Source organism: Desmodus rotundus, chromosome 12 (genome assembly GCF_022682495.2).
Source record: "Desmodus rotundus isolate HL8 chromosome 12, HLdesRot8A.1, whole genome shotgun sequence".
In the NCBI taxonomy this organism is placed as follows: domain Eukaryota; kingdom Metazoa; phylum Chordata; class Mammalia; order Chiroptera; family Phyllostomidae; genus Desmodus; species Desmodus rotundus.
In genome coordinates, this window is record NC_071398.1 from 8,082,116 (window position 1) to 8,106,133 (window position 24,018).

The following is a 24,018-nucleotide window of genomic DNA, read 5'->3' on the forward strand; positions in this document are numbered from 1 at the left end:
TTCATGGTGTAGGGGGAGATACCCCCAGGCCAGGTGAGAGCTTGTTTGACCCAGAGCGGCAGGTCGCTGGGCCCCCTTGCTTGCTCACAGCTAGTATTCTCTATTCCTGGGCCCCTCTGCCCTTTTTTTGTCATCCACTGAGGAGCTAGGGCCCCAGGCCAGACGGAAGGGCCTGGGCCAGCTTCCAGTGCGGAGCTGACTGGGTAGGTGGGAAGAGAGGGGGCCCTTTGAACCGTAGTGGCCCTGGACCAGCCTCCCCGGCAGGTTCTGCTTTGAGGAGCCAGCCAGCCTGAGCAGCCAGCCCAGTAGCCCCCACCAAGGGCCCTCCCTCCGCTAAGCCTCCGGTTCCTTGGCAACATCCAGAGGAATCTCATTCGTGTACTGGCTCTCTGCCTTTCCCCTCCCACCGCCTCCCTGCAGCGGGGCTGGGAGGCGGAGGCGGAGGCGGAGGCTCTGAGTCTGGCTTCTTAAGGCCAGAGCACTGGCAGGTCGGCTGCGGATTGCACGGAGCTCAGAAGCTGGCCTGGCCACCTACCCTGGCCTCACCTGGATCCCCACCTGGACCCTGTCACCCTCAGCCATGGCTTCACCGCTCTCCTGGCTGCTCCGCTTGGCTGCCTTCTGCTATCTAATCCTGCCGCTAGCTGGTGAGTGGGGTGGACCTGGCATGAGCAGGGCGGAGGAGCCCCCAACCCCACTTTTGCCCCTCAGGCCTGACATCAGGGCAGCAGAGCCTTCCTGGGTAAGGCTGAGGTCTGTGACATCCTCCTCCCAAGGATGTACCACAGGGGGATGCGGGGCTGTTGCTCCTGAGGGAAAGATTTGGCCCAATGGGCAAGGTGGCTACTGCATAGCGCATAGGGAGGTGGTAAGGGAGGAACAAGGGTGCCGGGTGCAGGAGGGCGGGGGCTCGGAGCAGCGGGAGGCAGCCCCTGCTGGGTATCAGGGTGGGACCCAGGTTTAATATATAACCCGAAGTCCAGGCTCCTGAGTCTCAGCCTGGCCCCTGGCTAGGGCATAGTCTAGGGCACAGTCGGGACTTCCTCGTGCCCTGATTTCAAAGCCACCCAGCAGTAGGGGACCCGGGACCAGTGGAAGTCAAGGTCATTGCAGCTCAGCGTAGGCTCGTCACTGTTGCTGTGGTCTGTAGCCTCAATCCCCCTTCCCGTGTCTCCCCCACGGTACCGTCATCCTCCTCCAAGCACGGCTTGGAAAACGTGTCCACCTCCAGTCACTTGCTTCCTGGAGCCTGGGACCTGGGGGGGGGGGGGCACTATATATCCATCCCTCCTGCCGTCACTCAGCTGGAGGCCCACAGAGGTTCAGAAACTGGCCTGAGGTGGCAGAGCCGGCAGGTAGGGGAGGAGAGGGTAGGGCTGGTTGCAGCAGGGAGCAGGGATGCGTGCTCACCTGCTCGGTGGGCCACAGCGAGAATCGTCTGAGTCAGCTCCCTCCTCCGGGAGTGTCCAGGCTGCCGGGTAGGTTGAAGCTCAGAGAGGGTGGCCGCTCACCTTAGGGCACACAGTGAGTCTGGGAAGATGAGAACCAGCTTCCAGAACACCTCCATAGAGCAGACTGTCTCCCGAGACCCTCTGTGTAGGGACAACCCACTAGTGGGGCAGGGAGCAGGTGGGTGGGGGTGGCGTAGGTGGCAGAAGCCTGTTGTTGCTGCCTTCCTGTTTCCTGAGCTTGAATGCTGAGGCCCCAGGTGTTTGGGAATAGTGAGCCCTAGAAGAGGGGAGTCAGATGGAGGTGCTTTGCCATGACCCTGAATGGGGTTTTTGCTGTCTTTGGTCCCAGCTGCTGCACCTTTAGATATTTGGGAAGTGGGAAGAGGAGGAAGATTATTTATATAAGCCAGGGGTGGCGGTGAGGAGCGCCTACACTAAAGGGGAGAGGGGACCCTGGGGGGACCCTGGATGCTCTGTCTAGCAGCCTCAGGCCTCAGGACCATCAGGTTCCTGTCCTGATCTCGGTCACTGACTTCGCTGGGAGATACTTGCACTATTTCAACCTTTCTGAGCTTCCGTTTCTCCTCCTGTAAAAATGGGCATCCAGCCAGGCCCACCCTAGAGGTCCTTACCCGCACTTGACATTTGTGGCTCTCAGAGGCCCCCTGGGAGCCCCTGCAGGACTAGCAGGTAGTCCAAAAGCCAGAGAAGCCCCGAGGGGAGGTTGGGGGCTTCTGGTCTGCTGCTCCAGCTGGTGCAAAGCAGCTACGTCAGTTCCACGCTGTCTCCTTGGCTTTATGTAACCAACCTGCAGATACAAGTCAGAGCAGAGAATTTTTCTCCCTAGGCACTGACGCATTCGCTCCCACTCAAGCCCTAGCAAGAAAGAAAAAAAAAAATCTGCTTTCCTTTGCCGTAGTCTGCCACCTGCTAGTGCTGGGGGTGGATGGGGAAGGCAGGGGAGGATAAATTCAGGGTGTCAGATCCAGGCCCCTGTCGAATTTAAATAAAAATTCCTCTGGTTCTCCATGTGCGAAGATCTTCTATGTCACAAAGTGCCTCTGTGTGCATTTTGTTGATTCCTTCAACAAACATTTACCAGGCACTCACGATGCACCAGGCACCATTCTTGGTGCTGAGACCAGATCAACGAGTAAAACTGCCCGAGACCCCAGCCCTCAGGGTGTGAGCGTCGATAGGGTGCAGACAGACCACGCACAAAATACACCAGTAAACAATCTGATCTTTTAGAAAGAAAAAAAATGGTGTTTTTTTTTTTTTAAAGGAAGGGGTGGAGGTGTTGAAATTTTAAGGAAGGGGTCAGGAACCCCTCCCTGAGAAGGGGGCACTGAGGCAGGGTGGGAGGGGCCATGTGGATCTCTCCAGGCAGGGGTCCTCAGTGGAGGATTTGGCCTCCCAGAAAATATCTGGGAATTTCTGGAGATTTTGTAGATGTTACAAATGTCCCACCATTTTTGGTTGGGGGTGGTGCTCAGGCACCTGGAGGGTAGAGGCCAAGGATGCTGCCAAACATTCTATAGGACATAGGATGGCCCCCAGGATGAAGAAGAACTGTCTGGTCCAAAGTACCAGTGGCGTTTGCTGTTCAGAAAACCCTGCTCTAAGGGCCAGATATTTAGAAACCATTATCCTCACAGCTGGCCTGAGAAGCAGGTGTTACTGGGCCCCCTTTACAGAGAAGGGAATCGAGGCTCAGGAAGCCCATGTGACTCATCCCAAACGGACACCTCGCATGGGCTGGAGCCCTCTCTCTGTCACCTCTCTAACATTCCTGCCTCTCCCTGTCTGTAAGCCCCTTAGTGGTCCTTGAGGGCCAGCCTTAGAGGCACCTCCTCCAAGAAGCCTCCCTGATCACTTGCAGTTGGAAGTGGTCTCTTCCTCACGTAAACCCCAGCACAGCTGGGCTGTGTCTTAGAACATGGTGCTTCTACCTGACTTTTGAGCCAGTCTGGCGAAGTGGGATATCTAGGGCCTGGGAGGACAACCAGATTTGCCACTAAGCAGTTGTGTGGCCTTGGGCATGTCATTTAACCTCTCTGATTTTCAGCTTCTGCATCTGTAAAATGGGGATACTAATACTCCCTTTTCAGGGATGTTAAGAATTAGTGAGAGCAGATGTGTGGGTATGTGCTGAGCCCAGGTTTTAACACATAGTAGGGGCTCAAGAAGGGCTCTGGTACTTTGTGGATGTGTTTTAGCTGCCCACCAAGCTGGAAGCCTCCTGAAGGCAAAGATGGGCCTTGTTCATCCACTATTCCCGGCAAGACAGAGAGGGTAAGCGTTTGTTGGTTAGCTGAGTAAACACAGCTACGTGGTAGCATTTATTGGGATTGAGGTTATCTCTCTAAGCTCAGCACTGGCACCTGTGAGAATTCAGGGTTAAGGACAAGAAGACCTGGGTCTTCATAGATATTCAAGAGTAATTCACACAAGGTTGGCTGAATCGGTACATGGATGGATGGATGGGTGGATGGATGGATGGGTGGATGGATGGGTGGGCGGGTGGGTGGATGGACGGGTGGGTGGACGGGTGGGTGGGTGGATGGATGGGTGGGTGGATGGATAGGTGGGTGGGGGGATGAGATTGAGACATTATTTCATTTAGTGAATATTTATTGAGTCTCCCCCTTGTGCTGGAAAACATAATACCGAGACAGACAAGTGCCTGCCCTCCTGAAACTCATGTGACCAATAATAAATGACTGGCTGGATGGAGGCAGTATCCACATCTACAGGAAGGAAAACTTGAGTTCGAAGAAGAAAATTTCCCCTAGGTTAGTTATACGACCCACCCTGGGCAGGGCCTAGAACAGAGCCTGGCCAAGGGCATTCAGGCACTGTGGTAGAGGGTGGGGACTTTGGGGACAGGCTGACTCTGTGGCTCCAGAGGTGGGCAGTGGCCTTCCCCATCCTGGGAGGTTGAGTCCAGAGAACAAACTGGCCTTACCTAACTTATCTCTTCTGCCCACTGGGCAGCTACCCCCTGGCTCCAGGTCACCCAGGGGCACCATTTTTTGCTGGGGCTCTTCCTAGGAAGAGACCTGCCAGGCTAGTCCAGGGGGGCTGCCTCCTGAATCCACTCAACAGGACCCTGGCAGGCTGCCACTGAGTGATTCTGAGGTCCTGCTTGGGGAGAAGGGGGAGATGAGGCAGCAAAGGGGACTTTCACATCCTGGTCCCTGAAAGAGAAAGGCAGACTGTGACTCAGGGCCCAGCTGCTGGGAGCTCCCCACCACCCCAGCCCACCCTGGGAGCTACTAGTGCACATTTGCATGTCCCCATGTATGCAACTGTGCATGAGTGGTGCGTGTTTGGGTGGAGCCCAGGGCCCAGCGGCAGCCTCTAAGCCCAGCAGAGCTAGATAAGATCAGTCTGCTCTCTCTACTCCACTGCTATGGAAGTTCTGGCCTCTGGATTTTTGCAAAACCTTCCAGGGTCTTGCTTCTGCTGCCTTGACCCAGAACTGAAACTCAGTCTCTTCCTCCTTTTTTTCCATACCCCTGCCCAGCTTTCACCAAGCAGAGTCAATTTTACTGAAGATTTTAAGGGAGAGGGGAGGCGGAAATGCAATGCAAACAACCTCAAGTGTTTATATAAAATATGCAGGGCCCTGACCAACGTGGCTCCATTGGTGGAGCGGCACCCTTCCCGGTCAGGGCACGAGCCTGGGTGGCGGGCCGCTCCCCTGTTGGGGTGTGTGTAAGAGGGAACTGATGGATGTTTGTCTCCCTCTCTTTCTCCCTCCCTTCCCCTCGCTTCTAAAGAAAATAAATAAAGTGCCTATCTTTAAAAAAAAAAACCCATCTGGGTTCTCAACTCTCTGTTGAGTCAACCCACCCTGTGCTGGGGTAGCCAGCCTGCTGAGACCCCGTCCTGAATCTGCTCCCACCCATGCGCCTCCTTCCTGCCCCGCCCCCATCTTGCCCTGCGATCTCCAAATGGCCGATTCACTTAGCTCCTCTCCTCATCTCCCACACTCATCCTGGCTCTTGACAGAACAAAGGATGGTCTACTCAGCAGCACACCCCCACCCCCTCGCCCACGGTCCTCAGAAGGCAGTTGGACTTACACATTTTAAAAACTTTATTATATTACCTGCCTCCTGTGCCTGGTTGTACCTATGCCTGCACACATTTATGGGCAGGGGTGTGCGCACGTGTGCCGCTGTGTTTGTCGGCGTGTATGTGTGTGCGTACGTGTCACAGGTCGTCCCACGGGATGTAGATGGCAAGAGGTCTGGGTGTGTTTCAGAGGTGGTGGGAATCAGTGACTGTGGACAGCTTGGGAGGGAGGGATGGGATGTGTATGTTGCGGGGCACGTTGAGGAGGCGACTGAATGGGGTAAAGGCAGGGGGTGGGGGATGGGCTGCACCACAGACCCAGAAGCATGATGGGAGCCAGGCCTGGCAGGAGAGCCTATTCTGTCACTTGCTAGCTGTGTGGCCTCAGGCAGATCCCTGTCACTCTCAGACTCCTCTCCTCTGTTTACTGCAGACCGACTATAGCAACTTAATGTTTTAAATTCAACATGTACGATGTCCCAGGCAATAAGAGCTTTGTAAGTCAGAACTCACTTCCATGAGTTCTTGCAATAACCCTGTGAGGTAGATACCATCCTTGTCCTTATTTTACTGGTGGGGAAACTAAGGCACAGAGAGGTTCGTCCAGAGGCGGGGGTTGGGGGTGAGGTCAAGGGCCTCAAAGGCCAGGTGTGCAGGGCATTGGTTTCCGGGGGGTGTGGCTGGGACACGCTGTCACGGGGCTGGGAAGCCAGGTGCCCCTGGACAGTCCTGCTGACCGGGGACCTCTGTGGGCTCAGGACAGCACCACGGTGTGAGCAAGTGCAACATCACATGCAAGGACATGACCCGGGAGATCCCCGTGAAGCTTCTAAGCAGCTACCAACGCAATCAAGCATCTTGCGGCAAACCCGCCATCATGTAGGTATCGCCCTCTCAGCCTCCGCGCCCCCGTCAGGGCCCTGGGGATGGCCCCAGGCCTCTGCCCACCCATGTCCACGTCCTCCCACCCCCACCCGGACTCCTGGCCAAGGGCTTTGGCCAATGCTATTTGGCTTCCGGCTGGCCGACCCCCTTGTTGACCTTGATATTGTGCCACATGCAAGGTGGGGAGCTGCTTCCTGCATGGCCTGTGGCCCAGAGCAGCTACAAAGGGGGACTATTTCTCCTGGCCCAGAGAGTGCCGTGCAGCTCTGGAGCCCACTGGATTTCATGGGGAGGTAAAGCGCGGTGGTCTCGGAGTGCTGGTTCCAACACCCGGCAGGTGTTGTGAGGACCCTGGCCTCACCATTTACAGGCTGGGCGGCCCTGCCCCCAGTGCCCACCCCTGTCAGGCAGCTGGTTGAGAGGACAGACAAAGATAATGTGACTGAAGTGCGTGGCAGGGTGCCCAGAAGCTGCTGACAATGAGAGGCAGAGATTGCCTTCTCCAGGGGCAAGAAAACAGGATCTCTAGGAGACTTTGGGCAGGAGTCCAGCCAAGCCAGCTTCCTCCATGGCTGTGGGGACCCCTGGCCATCTTGGCTGCTTGCTCCTCAAGCGTGCCTCTTGGGTACCGCCTATGGCCCAGCCCTGAGGCCTTTCTCCGGGACTGAACTTTGGGCCCTGAAGCAGTGCAGCCAGACCCAGAGTCCTGGCAGCAGGAAATGGCGAGGGAGCCTTTGAGGTGGAGGCTCAGCTAGAGGAGGTAGTCGCACTCTCCCATCAAGGGGTCCGTTGATTGTACAGTTGCTTCAAGAGGGGCCAGTGTGCTTTTGTGCGGCTTCTGTGCTCACCCACCAGGCTTGCTTTCCCAGGCTCCCCCACATAGCTGCTTCCATTTTCTGGGGGAAAGGAAAGTGGGAAGCACCACGGAAGGATCTCGGCCCTGGGGCCTCATTGGCACTTGTGAGGCCTACAGGGTCCATTACCTTCCTGGGCCTTGATTTTTTTCATCTGCAAAATGGGGGTGAGCATGGTAGCCTCCTCGCAGGAGGGGTGAGAGGTTTAAACAGGCAAAATGCCTGGCAAAGGCCATGGCATGGAGCAAGGGCCCCAGGCACCTTTAAGCTGTGGTCTCGGCAGAGAACCAGCCACACACAACCTTAGAGGAAGGTCAAGATTTGGGTGGCACTCGGGGTCCCAGTGAGGCCACCATATACGTGGCTGTAGCTCATGAGGTGTCATTTCAACCCGAGGACACACACTAGCAGAGAAGGGTAGAGGGGAGGAAGAAGACGACACTGTGACATTGAGTCCTCTCCAGAGTGAGGTGGTCTCACCATACAGCTTGCCAGTCACACACCTGGTGGTAGTGGACGCCTGTGACCTCTCCTCCTGATCAAAAGACTCAGCCCAGAGCCCCTGCCTTAATGGCCAGGACAATATTACTAGCAGTGTTACTATTTTCAGCCATTACTGATCTCCTACTCTGAGCCGGGTGCCTTACATACTTTTTGGGGTTTTTTACAATAACACAGAAACAGGGCGACCAACTTGTCCCAGTTTGCCTGGACTTTCCCGAAAAGTCTTGCCTCTCGAGAACCCGCTCAGTCACAGTTGTTCTGGGATGGTTGGTCACCCTACAGAAAGTGGGTATCTTACCTTCACTTCTCAGGTGAGGAAACAGGCGAATACCCCGAGGTCGAGCTTCCCCAGCTAAGCTCTCAGCGAGGAAGCGGTGGGGGCAGGATTTCCAGCTGGGCCTGTTCCCTTGCAGAGCGTTCTCGGGAGACTTCTACTTCACATGGCCTCTGGGTATCACTGGGTCCCTGTCTTCCTTCCTTGTAGCTTGAAGACCAAGAAACACAAAATTTTCTGTGCTGACCCGACGGAGGAATGGGTCCGCAAAGCCATGGAGGACCTAGACCGAAAGGCTGCTGCTGCTGTTCAGAACAGCGGCAGATTTGAGAAGCGGACCGGTGGGACTGCCCTGCCTGCTCGGGGCATGGACAGTTCCGCAGGCTCAGAGCCCAGAGCCACAGGCGAAAGCAGTATCCAGGAGACACAGACGGCCTTGGGAACTTCCCCAGAGCTGCCTACTGGACTGGCTGGTTCCTGGGGGACTGGATCCCCCACTGCTTCACAGGCTCCAGATGGAGGGCCTTCAGCTGCGCCCGAAAGAACTGAGCTTTACAGCGCCACTGCCATCACCAGATTTTGGCAGAGTTCTTCTGCTTACCAACCTGGGTCAGACCTCTGGACTGAGGGAAAGGCCTCTGAAGGCCCCTCCACCCAGGCCCCCTCCACCCAGGCCCCCTCCACCCAGGCCCCCTCCACCCAGGCCCCCTCCACCCAGACCTTCCCCACCCAGACCCCCTCCACCCAGACCCTCCCCACCCAGACCCTCCCCACCCAGACCCCCTCCACCCAGACCCTCCCCACCCAGGCTTCCTCCGCCCAGGCCCCCTTCACCCAGGCCCCCAGCACCCAGGCCCCCTCCACGCAGTCCCCGGCTCTTTCACACATAACCCCAGTGGACAATATTGGGTCTGAAGGCCAATCTGTACAGGCCAGTGGACAGGACCCCACATCGGAGGGCTCTCTAAGGCCCACGGATGCATCCATGGGGCCTGGCAGCATGCCCCATGTCTCTGCGGTCCTACCCATCTCCAAAGGGGCCTATGGGGCCCCCCAGGGTCAACACACCCCTAGCCCCAGCCCCACTGATCCTACCAGGAGACAGGCAGTGGGGCTATTGGCCTTCCTGGGCCTCCTCTTTGGCCTGGGGGTAGCCATGTTCGCCTATCAAAGCTTGCAGGGCTGTCCCCGCAACATGGCGGGAGATGTGGTGGAAGGGCTTTGCCATGTCCCCCGGAGCTGTGGCAGTAACTCGTATGTCCTGGTGCCCGTATGAGCTGCCCACCTGCCTGTGTCGATGTTCAACTCAAACAGCTGCCTGGGGTCCCCTGTCCTCCCTCCTACCCTTCCCCAAGGGCCTGGCCTGGGCCGGGATGACCGAAGCAAGGAGGCAGGACCCTCCAGGGGGGACTGGGCTGCCCCAGTTCCCGGGCAGGCCCTGGGAGGCCCCCTTGACCATCATTGACCTAATGGAAACAGAGGGGGTGGCCTCTGCACTTCATGCCACTGTCCCCAAGTCAGAAAACTCTCTTCTGCTGCTGACGGGCTAGAGGTTTCCTTTGATGTCCTCCCAGCCCCAATGGACAATTATTTATTGAATGCTCAGCCCCTTGGGCCCATGTCCCCACGTGGGTACCACGGTCATCCCACCTCACAGTGAGCCTCAGACCAGGCCCTCTGCCCACTCCCTCCAACCTCATCGTGTCTTTTGGTCCTGCTGCTGTCACCAGTCACCCCTGGCCACCTGCGGTGCTATCTCCCCTGTCCCTTGTGCAGAGCCCACGCCCCATCCGGGGACCTGTCTTTTTCTCTTGCATGAGGTGGATGTGGTGTTTGCTGGCACTGTTCCCCACGAAGGCTCTGCCCTCAGTGAGGTGGTGTGGGAAGGGGAGATGGAGTTCCCAGGGGTTTTGGTCATTTTCCGTCCTCGGTCTGTGCTGTGTGGTGAAGGAACACGGACTCTGAGTGGGAAACCTGGGACCCTAGTCCCAGGTCCACCATCGGCCTGAGAAGGCATCCTTCCCTACGACTTCCCATCTGTGAAAGGAAAGCGGGACAGTGGATATGTGGCAATAACCTGTAAGCCTGACGGTCACCATCACTGAGTGGTCCAGGGAGCCCTTTCCCCAGACCTGGGTACGGCCTCACTGCTGTCCTCAGCAGAGCACCTTAGCCATTCTCTACCGACCGGCTGACCTCAGCAGAGCCATTCTGTGCTGATCGGCGAGACTGGCACATCTGTGCGCCCTGTCACCGGGAGAGCCTGACAGACCAGTCCTGCCCTGTTGGAGGGGGTCAGCACCATGGGCCCCCAGAGCGGGGACTGGGCAGGGGTACTTGCGGGGCAGAGACCAACTTTTAAGGACCCTTTCTGACTTTGAGAACAGCCCCCCTCTGTGTCCACCAGGCTTACAGGGACACGGACACAGCCCTGGTGACATGTGACAGGCTGAAGGAGGAGGGAGGCCTGCAGGCCCCGGGGAAGACTGAAGCGCTCCACAGAAGGGTCCAGGGAGACGCTGCGGGGAGCAGTCACACTCCATGTCAGGGACTTGAGTCCCGCATTTGGTCTTTCTACCTGTGGCCAGGGTTGCCCATCCCCCTCTCCGGCTCCCAGAAAACACTGCTCTCTGCACGCCATCTTCTCTGCTCGGGGGGCAGAGCCAGAAACGTCCATGACATTTTCTATAGGCTCAGAGCTTCCTGTGTTTCTTTCTGAAAGGAGCTCTGTCCATGGGGGAAGGGAAGTTGTGGGTGTGGGTTCCTTTCAGCTCCTGAGGACTCAGGCAGGCCGACCTGGGTGAGGCTGGAGGCTGACTGGTGGGCTAGCACCCCATGGTCAGAGCTGGACCTGCAGGCCTCACCCCTCGAGGTCCCTGGTGGCAGCTCCCCACCTCCTTCTGATTGTCCCCAAGGGTGATCCTTAACCTCCCAGGGGCTGGGCTTCCTCCAGACACAGGTGACACATTCCTTCGCAGATGGATGCTCGGTGGAAGCAAAGAAAGGACTGGGCCTCCCTGAACTCTGCTGCTGGGCATGGCGCCTTGTTTGGGCTTGGCTTGGGGGGGGCAGCAGGTCTGAATGCACTTTTTTGGCTCCTGCCAGCTGGGAGCCTTCAAGGGCTGGGATACCCATGATGGGGCTCCCCTCCTTTGTCAGAAAGCAGCTGGGGCATCTGGTCCCTTTCCACACTGTTGTTTATCCCCCTTGTAGGGCATGAGCAAGAACAATTCGGGGAGGGCTTTAGAAGGAGTCGGTTGGTCCTTTTGCTTTTCCAACCCAATCACCAATGTCTGTGCCATTTTGTATTTTACTAATAAAATGGAAAAGTCTTGTGAATCAAACCAAGGTGCTTTCTCTAGGGGCCTCAGGAAGGATGGAAGGAACAAGAGAGGGGACAAGACTCCCTGGGTCAGCCCTGGAGACCCCTGTCTCCAGTCCCCATGGGGCACAGTGGCAGGCGCTTTTACAGTGAGCAGGGGAAGAAGCCCTGGCCTGGCTCCGCTCTGCACGGCGGTGTGATGCTGGGGCAGAGCCTTCGCCTGCCTGGGCCTCGACGGGTGCGAGTATGGGGCTCCTATCCCTGCAGGGATCGGAACCCCTCATCAAGCAGCCCTCCTGCCACCCTAACCCACGCCAGCTGAACTTGGTGACCCAGTGGCCCATCACCCTCAGTGATCTGGTGACTCGTGGAGCCAACTGAGCCACGTTTTCCTCTTTGCTGCTCTGACTCCCGTCTGGTCCAGGTAAAGATGGAAGAGGGATTACTTTCCAAGGGACTTGGGTCTTCATAAACATGACCCAAACACGAACCTGCTGGTGGCCCCTAAGCCCTCCGTGTCCTGGGGTGGTGTCCTAAGAGCTGCTGTGAACAGTTGTGTGGGCTGGGAGATACGCAAGGTGACACAGGGTGACTCCAGCCCATTGACATAGTCTTGCGTGGGTCCTAAGATGATGCATGTGATGTCACATCGTGACATCTCTGGAATTAGGATGAGTCTTACAATCGATGGCTTGTCGTGGTTTAATGAACAGTTCTCTTTTTCTTTCTTGGTTCATTAAATGTGAGAATGTCTTACAATCCATGGCATCTGAGATCCTCTGTCTATGCGATGTTTTTAAAATTAAAAGCACCATGTAAAAATCAGGAAATTACTCACACAAACCCACTTTTCCACGTTCTCTCGTTCTTATTCTCTCGGGAGACTCAGAAGGTTTGCTGCCCCCCCCCCCGCCCAAGGATGATGGTGGGCGGAGCCTGAACCAACGCTGTCCCTTGACGTGGGGCAGGCCAGGAGGAGAGCCCAGGTCTCTGCTGTCCCCTCCACCCCAAAGACAGTCCTGCCTGCTCTTGCCCACTCCCAGCCCCAGCAGGGAGCTCTGCCTAAGGCAACGTTCCAGCCTCCCCCCAGCCCCTCCCCAGCACAGCCCTGCCAGCAAAACACCAACAGAGGCTTTGAAATGAAAATATTCTTCATGTTAAAAATGCTGCTGCTCAGGAAGAGGATGGAGTGGGAGAGTCTTCCTTCTCATTCCACAGCCATTCCCCAGGGATCTGGGGATGTTGTGCGTTTTATTTCCTCTTGTAGTTAGAGAGCTAAACTTCAGCTGAAGCGATTCCCACAACTAATGCAGAGGGTGTGGAGGTTTGAAGGCCTTCAGAAATCTGTGGCAGAACTGCCGGGACTCTGAGATAACAACGATAATAATAACAATAGTAATAATAGCCATTGTTTGTTTCCTGCTTACCACGTGCCATGCGATGAGCTGAATTCTTTTTGTATAAGGGCCCCCATCTTAACAATGATTAAAGTAAAGCTCTCAAAGGAGGTGTGACCTGCCAAGCTAGACTCTGACCCCCAAGTCTTCGTCCAGAACTTGCAGCTTAAGCACTGTTTCCTGAAACTTGGAGCCGCGGATCCTTCCAAGGTCCCAGACCCCATCTCAGACCTACTGAATTCAGACTCCAGGGTGGGAGGGCTGGGAATCAGCACCTCCAAGCTGTTGCTACCCTTCCCATCTTTTTCCTCTTCTCTCTCCCTGCTCCCCAAGTTAGGGGGGGTTTGGTGCCTAGCCGAAGTTTTAGAGCCCCCCTGCACCAGGTCCCCCCATTGCCACCCGCCCAAGGCTTGCAAGGCCCCTTGAGCGGCACCTACCTACAGCCTTCCCACTTTGTCCTTACTCCCCTCCCCTGTACTTTGTTCTCCCAGCGTTCCTCTGAAGGGGAGAGGCCAGGCAGAAATGAATGGCTGGGAATTTCCAGCCCCCCTGTGTGTGTGCAGATGCCTTGTTGCTGGGTGTGTAAGAACACGGGCCTGCTTTTCTTCTTCTCAGTCACGTGCTTTCTTGGATAATGTTTCAGCTGCTGAGATTTAAGAAAAGATCTGGTGTCAGGCTGCCTTTCCTGAGCTGACTGCAAACTTCAGCAGCCGGACCCATGTGCTTAATCTCGCCAACCTGTGGGGTGGCGGTGCCTCAGAACGGAGGAAAATCCCAGAGTGATGCACGTTTGGGAAGAGAGGCCCCTCTCCTACCTTCAAGAGATCTGTTGCCCCCAGAGGGCAGAATAGAATTATTTGTAGCAAGCATCTTGCTTTTCAGCAAACAGGAGAAGAATATATAACGTGAGGCTCTCTGGCTGTGTGACTTTGGGCAAATTGCTTAACCTCTCTGGGCCTCGGTTTTCTTCTCTGTGGAGTGGCAATAACAACAACTTACCACATGGGTGAAGATGCCATAGATAATCTTTGCTAAACACTTAGAAAAATGACTTGTTCATAGTGAGCTCTGGGTAAATGGAATGTATGATTATGCAATAGACGTTTCCAGAGGGTTTGAAACACTCTATTTTCATTGGCTTTTGTTACTGGATACCCACCCAAGACTATAGAATTATAGGAGTTCTATAAAGAAACGCAATCATCTTCGTTTGCAGTAAAATAGGGCAGAAAAATGTCATGGTGTCATTAGGCAGATAAGAATAATTTGTATATTTCCCCCTGAGCTAATAGATGCTGTCTAAGTTGATGTAACTTTTCTAAACTGCTTTTGAACTTGGCAAGATCAAAACTCATGAATCCCAACTAATTAAAACCAGACTGGCAAAACATCTGAGTCTTCAGCTTGGACGGGAAGGAGAGTTTATTCATGTTCAAGTTGGAGACGGCAGTCTCCGGCCCCCTGAGTATTTCTGGCTTGCTGCTCTCTGGGCACAGAGGCAGGTACTCTTCCTGCCTCCCGGGGGGTGGTGGGGGCCAAATGACCAGTTCTGGCCAGCGAGCTGGGAGTGGAAGTGACGTGTGTCTCAAGACTGAAACATTTGATTGATGGTGAGAACACAGTCCCTCGGGCCCAGCCCCTGGCCACCTACCAGGAAACGATGGTACCACTATCCTGAGTCCCAGAGTGGAGATGGCTCAGGGCCTCCAGCCCCACTAACCTCTGCGCAAGCAACAAACCTCTGTGCTTCTAAGGCCCTGAAAGTCTGAGGTTAGTTGTTGCCGTCGCATGACCTCGCCTATCCTGACTGATGCAGCAGCCGGGAAGAAAAAGGAGGATTCGTTATTCCTACTTGCATGATGCTGTTAAAAGGCTCGGCAACATTCCTTAATTGGGATAAAGAGGCTTTCCATTATGTAGCTGGCCCTCTTCGTGTGCATCCCTGCAGATAGAATAAAGGTCAACCTCAGCTCGGCTAGCTGTCTACGAATGTATTTGGCATTCTCACTGAATGGAGTGGAAGAGAACTCTTTTGTAGTTTCCCTGAAGTGCATGGGTGTGCAGGCATTCTAATGCTCAGACATGCTGCTGATCGCTTTAGCAGACAAGGAAGTAGAGGGGAGGAAAAGCATTAACAGTATTGAGCACCAGCTGTTTGCCAGACGATCTGGACAAACTGGTCTTTCATGGAACCTGGGCCTGTTGTCACAGGAACCTGCTAGCTGCAGTTTTAGGAGTTGACATGTGTGCTTTCCGAGTCTTTGTTTTCCTGGAAGACTTCAAGACTTCCCGAAAGACCGCTGGTTCCCCTCTTCTCGCTCCCCACCCCCCACAACACCTTTAGCCACACATTTTCTTATATCCTCAACTCAGGCTTTTCTCTTGCACCTCTGAGCCGTTGCACTAGCTGTGTGCCCTCTGCTATTCACTGGGCCACCTCCTCCTCGTCAGCTTGCAGGTCACTTCCTCCAGGAGGCCTTCCCGGACTTCTTAGCCTAATGAAGGTTCCTGTGATGGAACCTTCGCCTTCACCCCAGCCGTGCCTATCACAGCCCTCAGGTGACTCGGCTATACCTGCTTGTCTCACTGACCCTTCTGGAAGACCCGTGAGGGCAGGCACGTGTGTTTCTTGTTCCCCTTTGTGCCCCAGTGGCCACCACACATCCTGCCAGGAGTGGGAGAGGACAGAGGCCATCTGCGTCCACTGGCACAGTCTGATTTGGTGCCTGTCCCACATGGCTTTCTAATTTATGGAAAGCGCCCCCCCGTCCCTGTGTGGAACTGCATCTCAAGGCATTTCCTGATGAGAAAATACTGCCTCAAAGGGATATCAGAGGCCAAAAGTGACCATCTGTACAGATGTGTCCAAGCCGCCCCAAGCCTCGCAGACCCTCCACCATCACACACGCTGGTCAAGAAATGGTCCCTGAGGCCCAGCCAGCACCCCCCCAGGATGCCTGGGCTGGGTCAAGGCTCTGACTGGCCCCCACAGCCCGGAGAGGAGTAAGTGGGTGGAGGGGGAATCTAGCAGCCCTGAGACAGCGGCCCTCTGCTCGTGAAGGTCCCCCGTCCCCACCACACACCACTGTGAAACTCAATGACTTTTCTCGTTTACACCCGAAGACAGGCCCTACTAAGAGGGGCCCTACTTTCCAGATGGAAGTCCCGAAGCACCAAGAGATGAAGGGTTTTACCCAACGCCACACGGCTAGCAAGTGACAAAGCCAGCAGGCAAATGTATACACGTATGTATACATATATATGTTTATATATTATATAATTATATTATTGGAACTGGTGGAAAGAAAGAGACGCAGCCCTGGCTGGTATGGCTCAGTGGACTGAGCGCCAGGCTGCGAACCAAAAGGTCGCTGGTTCGATTCCCAGTCAGGGCACACGCCTGGGTTGCAGGCCAGGTCCCCAGTGGGGTGCATGTGAGAGGCAACCCCACATTGATTTTCTCTCCCTCTCTTTCCTTCTCTAAAAAATAAATAAAATCTTAAAAGGAAATACATGGGCACACATATGATAACACATATGACTCTCAAGTTCACAGCTAGCTGTGGAGGTACAGACACCATATGCTAACATTAACATAAGGCATGTCAACACCGCTGTATTGCTTCACGCATGGTGCCCGGTTCAGTTTCCATCAGTCCACAGAGGACTGCTCTCGCCACAGAGGGGCGAATTAGGAGAGGCACGCGGGGCCTCGGTGGGCGGTAGTATTTACCTCTTCACCTGGGGCTGGCTTTGCAGTGTGGTTAACACTGATGCCCCACCCAGGGCCCCACTCCTCTTGCTGCTTTCCCTTCTAAGGCCGACTCTGGTGCCCCCGTGTGGCCCGGTAGAAGTTACCCTCCTGGGACTTGGCCTGAGCTCATTCCTTGGCTGGGCTCCCATCCCTTCCCCGCCCTCAGGTTCCTACTCCATACCCATCTCCCCTGAGAACACACCCTTAATGAACCCCACCTGAGGCAATGGAGGGAGCCGACCCCCAAGGTCCCCAGCCCGCAGCCCACGGGAGGGCAGGAGGGATCGGACGGGTAAGGAAAAACTTTGAGGAGTAGATGGAAAGTGGAGGGGAAAGACCACCAGCTCCCTAAGTAAATCTACACATTGAAAGTGACCCCAATAAAAACACCAAATCATTTTTGGAGCTAGATTAGATCATTTTAGTGTCTCTTAAAATTTTTTAAAAAGCAATGATTGGGAAAGCTGAAAGGAGCCAGGCGAGGCAGGAAGGAGGGTGGACTCTACGATAAGCCAAGCGGGGCTGAGGGAAAAGCCCCCATATGTGGAAGGACAAACCACAGCCCGGCTGGCCCCGGGCCCAGAGGCTGCGGAGACTCTCGCTTCTCTCTGGAAAGAGAACGGGGTGGGGGGCCTGGGCCTCTTCTGGGGGCCTATGCTTCCCCAGACTGCACCCAGCTCAGAAGCAGCCCTGCACCCTTAGCCGCCCCCCACCCCAGGGAGCCATGTTGTTGGTGGGACTGGCCACATGTCAAATCACCAAATGCTGATGGTGCTTTCCCTGCTGGCTTTCCGCCCCCTCCCCAGAGGCTGAGGTTGAACAGGAACGTGGGGGGATCGCCAAGCCTTTCAAAGGGGCTAGATCCACAGGCTCCTTGGAAAGGGTGCCATTGTCTCCAGCTGAGCGCTTAGTGCTGACCCTGGTGCTGAAAGTATCTTCCTGGGAGAACAGAGGGCTGGCTCTGGCTGGCAGGGTCCTCCCCGCCCCCTCCCCTGAAGCAGGCCGCCAGGGATTTCTGACTGCTAAAGGAAGGGCCTGGTCTTTGCGCCCTGTGGGGTGAGCCTGGCATTGGTCACTCGGCAGCGGAGCCCTGCGATGTCCCAGTGCCACGGGGAGACCAAAGACCTGAGTGTGCAGAAACTTGCGGCAAATGCTCCCTGGAAAGAGAGTCGGGCCCTAGCAGTCGATGAAAGGAGCTGACTCACAGGGCCCGAGTGGGAGCCCAGACGGAACCCTGCAGCCCAGCCGGCCGGGAGAGGCGGAGACAAGTCCGTGGGTGACAGTGTTTATGGACTCGGCCCCAGGAACAGACCAGCTGTTGATTCGTCCGCTCACTGGATTCAACAAGTATGTTCGGAGGGTCTACCACGTGCCAGGGAATATAGTTCATTGAACAAAAGGGACAAAAGCCTCTGTCCCATGGAGCTGCATCCCCGCGGGGATGGCGGGAGGGGGTGCAGGGGGGAGACAGGCAACGGACAGCAGACGTAATGAGTAAATATAGGAAAGGGTGGGAAGTATTACAGCAGAACAGAAAAACTAGAGTGGAGGAAGAGGTGGGGGTGCTGCAGTTTTATAAATAGGGTAGGTTTTATTGAAGGGTGACATTTGAGCAAAGATGTGAAGGAGGCGAAATAGTGAGTCACGCAGGTATCTAGGGAACGAACATTCCAGGCTGAAAGGACAGGCTGTGGAAGCATCCTAAGGTGACAGTGTATCTGGGTGGTTGAGGCACAGTGAGGAGGCCAGTGTGGTCCAGGCAGCGGAAGCGGGAACGGGGTGGGGAGCGGAGCACATAGGGTCTTGTGGCTACTGTAGGGTCTCTGGCTTTTCCTCTGAGTGTGACAGTGAGCCACTGTCATTCTCTGTGGCCACTGAGCTGGGAAGAGATGGTGGTGGGCAAGGATGGAGGTAGGGAGCCCGCCAGGGGGCAGAGGAGGAGCCCAAGGGAGAGATGGTGAGCTCGGATGAACTCTGAAGGCAGAGCCAAGGGGTCGCCTGGCAGGTGGAAAGTGGGGGTGAGAGAAAAAGGCATGAAGGATGGCACCCTGGTTCTGGCTCGAATAACTGGAAGGAAGGGGCTGGGGAAGAATGGGGGAGGAGCTGGTGTGGGGGTGGACGGGAATCAGGGATTCAGATTCGAACTCGGTGGGCTTGAGATGCCTGTTCGTCGTGTTGAGTAGGCATACAGCTGGCACTCAAGTCTGGAATCGGTGAGAGGAACTTGGGAGTCATTGGCATGTAGATGACATTTAAAGTCAGAAACACGTGCTCTTTGCCAGATATATGCTCCAAGGCGGTTGGTGTGGACTGAAGCCTCCCCATGTACTTAACGGTTATTATTTCCGTTTTGCAGGTGTGGAGCCTGAGGCTTGGAGAGAAGCCACTTGCTCAAAGTCTCACAGCTCGTTGATGGCAGAACTGAATTCACACCCGGTTCCCTTGAGGGTCTGCTCCTGGCCCCTCGGCTTACCGTGAACCCCTAGCTTAATCTTCTATGGCATGTCATATAAGAGACACGGATAGAATTTGGGCCGAGGGGTGAGTACTACAGAAAAGAAGGAGAGAGGAGCAGGAAAGCAAGTCACATAGCGAGGGAACACACAGACCCCAGGGCAAGTTGAACCTGGGCAAGTTGCAAGATGAGACTGAACCGGGAAGGAAGGACCCGGCTGAGGGTAGGGCTTGAAGACCTGCCTGAGGAGTTTCACATGGAGGGGAACGGAAGCAGGGAGCCATTGATGTTCTCAAGGAGGGGCTGTAGGAAGTGAGGGCAGCCCTTGAGAAAGACCTGTCAGACACAGGCATGTGGGCTGGACAGGGTCAGAAGGACCAGAGGAGAGGAAAGTGGTTGATGATTTGGGCGGAGCCAGTGAGAATGAGGGGGAAGTGAGGAAGCTGAGCGTCACCTGAAGACATCCCTGAGCACACTCAGGGCCCGGCATCTGTGGGGGGCTGGCGGCAAGGAATGAGTCAAGGGCAAAGTTCCAGAAGAGCAGGCGAGGAATGATGCTGGCCTGAACAGAAAAAAGGGAAGTTGGTTGGGATAGAACTTGTCTAGTTCTTGGGGCTGAGTGAACTGTGTGGGAGCTGATTTCCACCCAGTGGGGGGTGACAGTCTGCACAGAGTGGGATGGGCTGCAAGGGGGAGAGAGCTAAGGCGTCTGCCAGCACAGGCAAGAGGAGGCCAGAGGCCAGGGTCAGGCCCAGGAGAGTGTGACGGATCAGTCATTAGTCGGGGCTGGGGACTGAGATTTAAAAAGCGCCCTTTCCAAGGTCAAAGGCCTGAGTGGCTGACATCAGGGAGGGAGAGAGGGTCGCCCGAGGAGGAAACACACCCTGGGACTGAGCCCCAGGCTCGCTTCTGTCACTCGCTGGCTCTGTGTGTCTTAACCAACGTGGCTGGTCTCCAGTTTCCTGTAAAGTGTGGGTAGCAGTTCTTTCTCCCCGGCGCCGTTGTGGGGATGATGCAAACTCAGAGATGTAACTGCTGAGACCCCTGACCCAGCAGCCCGTGGTAGAGCTCAGGGACATTACTGAGAAGGGAGACCCACAGAGGGCTCACCTGGGAAAGAACCACCTGCCCAGTCCCAGGTGGGAGTGATGTCGAGGAGTGGATTGGTCCCAGGGATGAAAGGGAGATTCCCCGAACCTGCTGGAGACCCGGGACTTTACAGATGTCACTTCAGTTAACTCTCCCAGCGGTACCATGAAGGGGCGGCTATCAACATGTCCGTTTTACAGATGAGGAGAGTGAGGTTCCTAGGCTTGTCCTTGGCCACCCAGCCAGGAGCAGGCAGAAGAGGGACTGGGACCACAGCTGGAGATAATGCTTCCAAAGCATCTTCGGGTAACCACTGCCCCACGGTGCCCCTCATGAGGGGACGGCAAATTCAGCAAGTGGCTGTGGGGGTGTGAGAGGCCCCGAGAGAGTGGTGTTCCTAGCCTTTCAGGGCCAGAAACCACATTACTAAGAGTTAAGTCACAAGTGGGCAGAGAGGAAACCCTAGTGGGAGATGTGGGCTACGGACTGGAGAGCTCTGGTCGTGAAAGAAAGGAGAACTAGGAGGATGTGTTGGGCATTAGCAGGAAGGGGCGCTGGGGTCAGAGAGAGGTGCAATGGGAGCAGAGAGGCTGGGTCGCGTCATCGGCACGGGGGACGGGGACCACGGGACGGGAAGATGCGAAGAGCCAGGAGCGGGGACTGTGACTGAGGGGAGGAGGCCCTCTGGGGTTGCAGAAGGAAGGGGGACACAGAGGAACGTGAGAGCTGAAGAAGGAAGCGCAGGTTGGAGCTGCCATCTGAAGGACGGGGGGAAGAGCCTCCGCTGAAACAGTTTAGGTTTGGCGGAGGACCAGAGCAGCCGCGACCCACAAGGAAGGCAGGAACCAGATGCGAAAGAAGCCAGATGGCTGGTCGGGTTTCTCTGCCTCATCCAGGAGGACTCAGTGTGTCTCACGAAGGAGCAGGACACTCTGGATCAACAATAGCTTGTACGGGGTGAAGGAGCCCCTGGGGAGAGCAGGCAAGCTGGGCCCGTGTTGTACTCCAGAAACTCATTAAAGGTCCATGCACTAATTGAGTCATCATCCATCCACCCGCTCACCCTTCCTCCCTTCCTCCCTTCCTCCTTTCCTTCCTTCCTTCCTTCCATCCACTCACTCATCCTTTCATTCTTCCATCCATCCATCCTCCCATCCATCCATTCGTCCAACTATCCAGCCTCTTCATCCATTAAGTAACATATTTTATTGAGCACCTACTGGGTCCTAAGTCCTGTAGGTACAAGTTGGTACATAAAACAGATCCTATTTTCAAGGTGTTTGCGGCTGTAAACCGACAATTACGACGCAATGTGGACAGAGCAGGATGGGGAAGTGTGTTATGAACTGTGGGGACACGGAGGAAAGTGGGGGCTGAGGGAGGAAGTGAGGGTTTAAGCTGCAATCTGAAGGAGGCTGGGAATGAAAGGAAGTGGGCGTGAGAAGGCAGGAGAGAGAGTTCTAGACAGGAAGAACAGCCTGTCCAGAGCCCTGGGTGGCCAGCCCAGTGAGGGCCTGGCATTTCCCCGGAACCGAAAGGAGGTTGACGTGGCTAGAGCAAAGTGACAGGGTGGGCGGTGGGGCTGGGGGCGAGAGGTGAGGCTGGAGAAGTCAGTGGGAACCTGGACTTCATTCTGAGAGCAACGCAGAGGCATTGAAGCGTTTTTGAGAGTGGGAACCTTGCTCAGATTTGTGTCAGCGGAGATCACTGGGCTCTAGGGCGGAGGACAAACTAGAGGGGCAAGCCTGGAAGCTGGGACATTAGCATGGGACTATGGTCCAGCGGAGAGATGGAGGGGGTGTCCCTGTGGATGGCGAGAAGGAGAGGGATTCAAGGATTCCAGACCCACCCAGGTGGCCTGGCTCCGCAGGCCTTGCTGATTGGACGTGGGAGGGGAGAGACGGCCCATGCAATTCTGACCTGAGAGTCAAGCAGAACCGACAGCCTGTCAAGAAGGACTAACTCGTCTGTGAGAACAGCAGGCCCTCCGGACAGGGGGCGGGACGCATTTTTGGATTGGGGGATGGTAAAAAACATTTGGGACCTTCGAACCTCAGCACCGGTGGGCAGGACAGGATGGAGCTGAGTAGATAAAAGACTAGGTCCTTACAGAGATGCTACGTGAGACCCTGGGCAAGTCACTGCACCTCCTGGAGCCTCAGCTGACACGGCCGTGACTGGCGGTGACAACTTTTGCCATCCCAGTGGCACTGTCACGGACAATTTGAAGATGACAAATTGCTCCGACCCCAGCCACCTGATCCCAGCTCTGCAGCCTGGGGCTAAGTTCTTAGCAGTGGGACAGTGGCCAGCAGATGTCCCTGGTCCCCCACCCCAGCCCACAGTAGAGCCAGGGGTGGGGCAGGAACACTCATTCTCTCCCTTTCAGGGTAAGGGACCCAGAATCCAGCCGGTCCAGGCCTTTCCGCCTGGAGCAGGGGGTGGGGAGGTGGGGGTGTTGATTCCCTCCCGCTGGTTCCACCCCAAAGGGGCTCCCCGCAGCTGTGGCAGGAGGGGTGTTGGGTGAACAGGGTGTCACAGGGCTGGCTTGAGTCTGAGGTGTTGAGACGGGGAGTCACATTGCCGCTTCCTCCCACTCAGATCCAATTTCCTTTTGACTGTTCTCCTAACAGGCCATGTCTGGCTTGTTTCCCTGCCTGTGGCCTTGTCCCCTAGCCCCTGTGGCCCCTCCACAGAGCCCCACCTCACTGCTGCCTCCTCCAGGGAGCAGCCCTGATTCCCCTGGTGGGCCTCTGAGTCACAGAACCATAAAGGTCTCAAGGTCCTTATCACAGGCCACAGCTCAAGGATGTTCCATCTGGAAGGTCCCTTAGAATCTGTTTCATAGCTGGGGAAGCAAGGAGGAATCAGTCGGTTAATTTCTAGTGAGGAAAACACCTAAAAAATGTCCCTGGTCTCTGCGGCCTTCCGAATAAGGCCAAGAGGTGTGCCTGGCCCCCCAAGGGCTCTCCGAGGCCCCTGCACCATCTGACCTCCTTGTCCTTGGGTCCTGTGCCTATCAGCCAAGCCTCATGGGAAGCCCCCTGAGTGCCAGGCACTGTGCTTGGAGCTAGGGATACACGTGGAGTGAACAAAGCGGACACCCCGCTGTCCTCACGCAGCTTGCTCTCTCGGGGTCACACCCAGGCCCCTTTGTCCACCAGCACTTAGTGCTGTCTCCCTCATTTATCTCTGCGCATTCCCTCATCTGCACCTTTGCTAATCGCTTCCCTGATGTGGAATGCCTGCCCCTCCTTCTCTTGTCACGAGCCCTTCTACCCACAAGGCCCAGCTCACTGGCCTCCGCTTCCAGGCAGCCTTCCCAGTTGGTCAGTAGCATCCTCTCCTGACTCTGGGCCCTGGGCCCTTCACCTTACATGCATGACCTGCACGTTCCTACATGGAGCCAGGCCTTGTCCCTCCAGCCCCACCAGCTCTGAACTCCTGCAAGGGCAGGGGTTGCATCAGACACTGCCCACCCCTCAGCCCCCCAAACTGTACCCCACCCCACACAGCCAGGCATACAGCAGGCGCTCACTGGCCCACGTGCAGCCCTGCTCCCCCTCCCTCCTCGGCCAGGCAGCTGGCACTAACCCAGAGCTGGTGAGGATCTTCTGTTCCGTCTGTTGTTGCTGTTCCCTAGAAGGGACAGGGGAATTTGGGTCCTTCTGGAGAAAAGTTCTGAGTCTGTGACAGAACGGGGGACTCAAAACCCACTCGGGAGTTTCCCCCGAAGTGGGGGCTGGGGCCTCGCCACTCTCAAACTGCCGCTCCTCGGCATGACTACAGCCTCCTCCTGTCCAGCACAGAGCGCTGGGACCACCTGCGGCAGGTGGAAAAGCCACAGGTGATGGGCGGGAGCCATGGGACAGAGGCGTTGGGGAACAGAGAGGCCAGCAGACTCATGCCCTCCGCCTCCTCTTAGGCCCCAGCCCCTCCCCACGGACCTCA

The 24,018-nt window shown here is 56.0% G+C and overlaps 1 protein-coding gene across 1 annotated transcript; it reads left to right on the forward strand.

Annotated features, from left to right (window-relative positions):
* Positions 1-452: 452 nt before the first annotated feature.
* Positions 453-12,202, forward strand: CX3CL1 (C-X3-C motif chemokine ligand 1). Its single transcript, XM_053915839.2, has 3 exons — positions 453-647; positions 6,292-6,412; positions 8,261-12,202. Exons 1-3 carry the CDS (start codon positions 581-583, stop codon positions 9,324-9,326), a joined length of 1,254 nt encoding a protein of 417 aa, XP_053771814.1. The 5' UTR covers positions 453-580; the 3' UTR covers positions 9,327-12,202.
* The last annotated feature ends 11,816 nt before the right edge of the window (positions 12,203-24,018 follow it).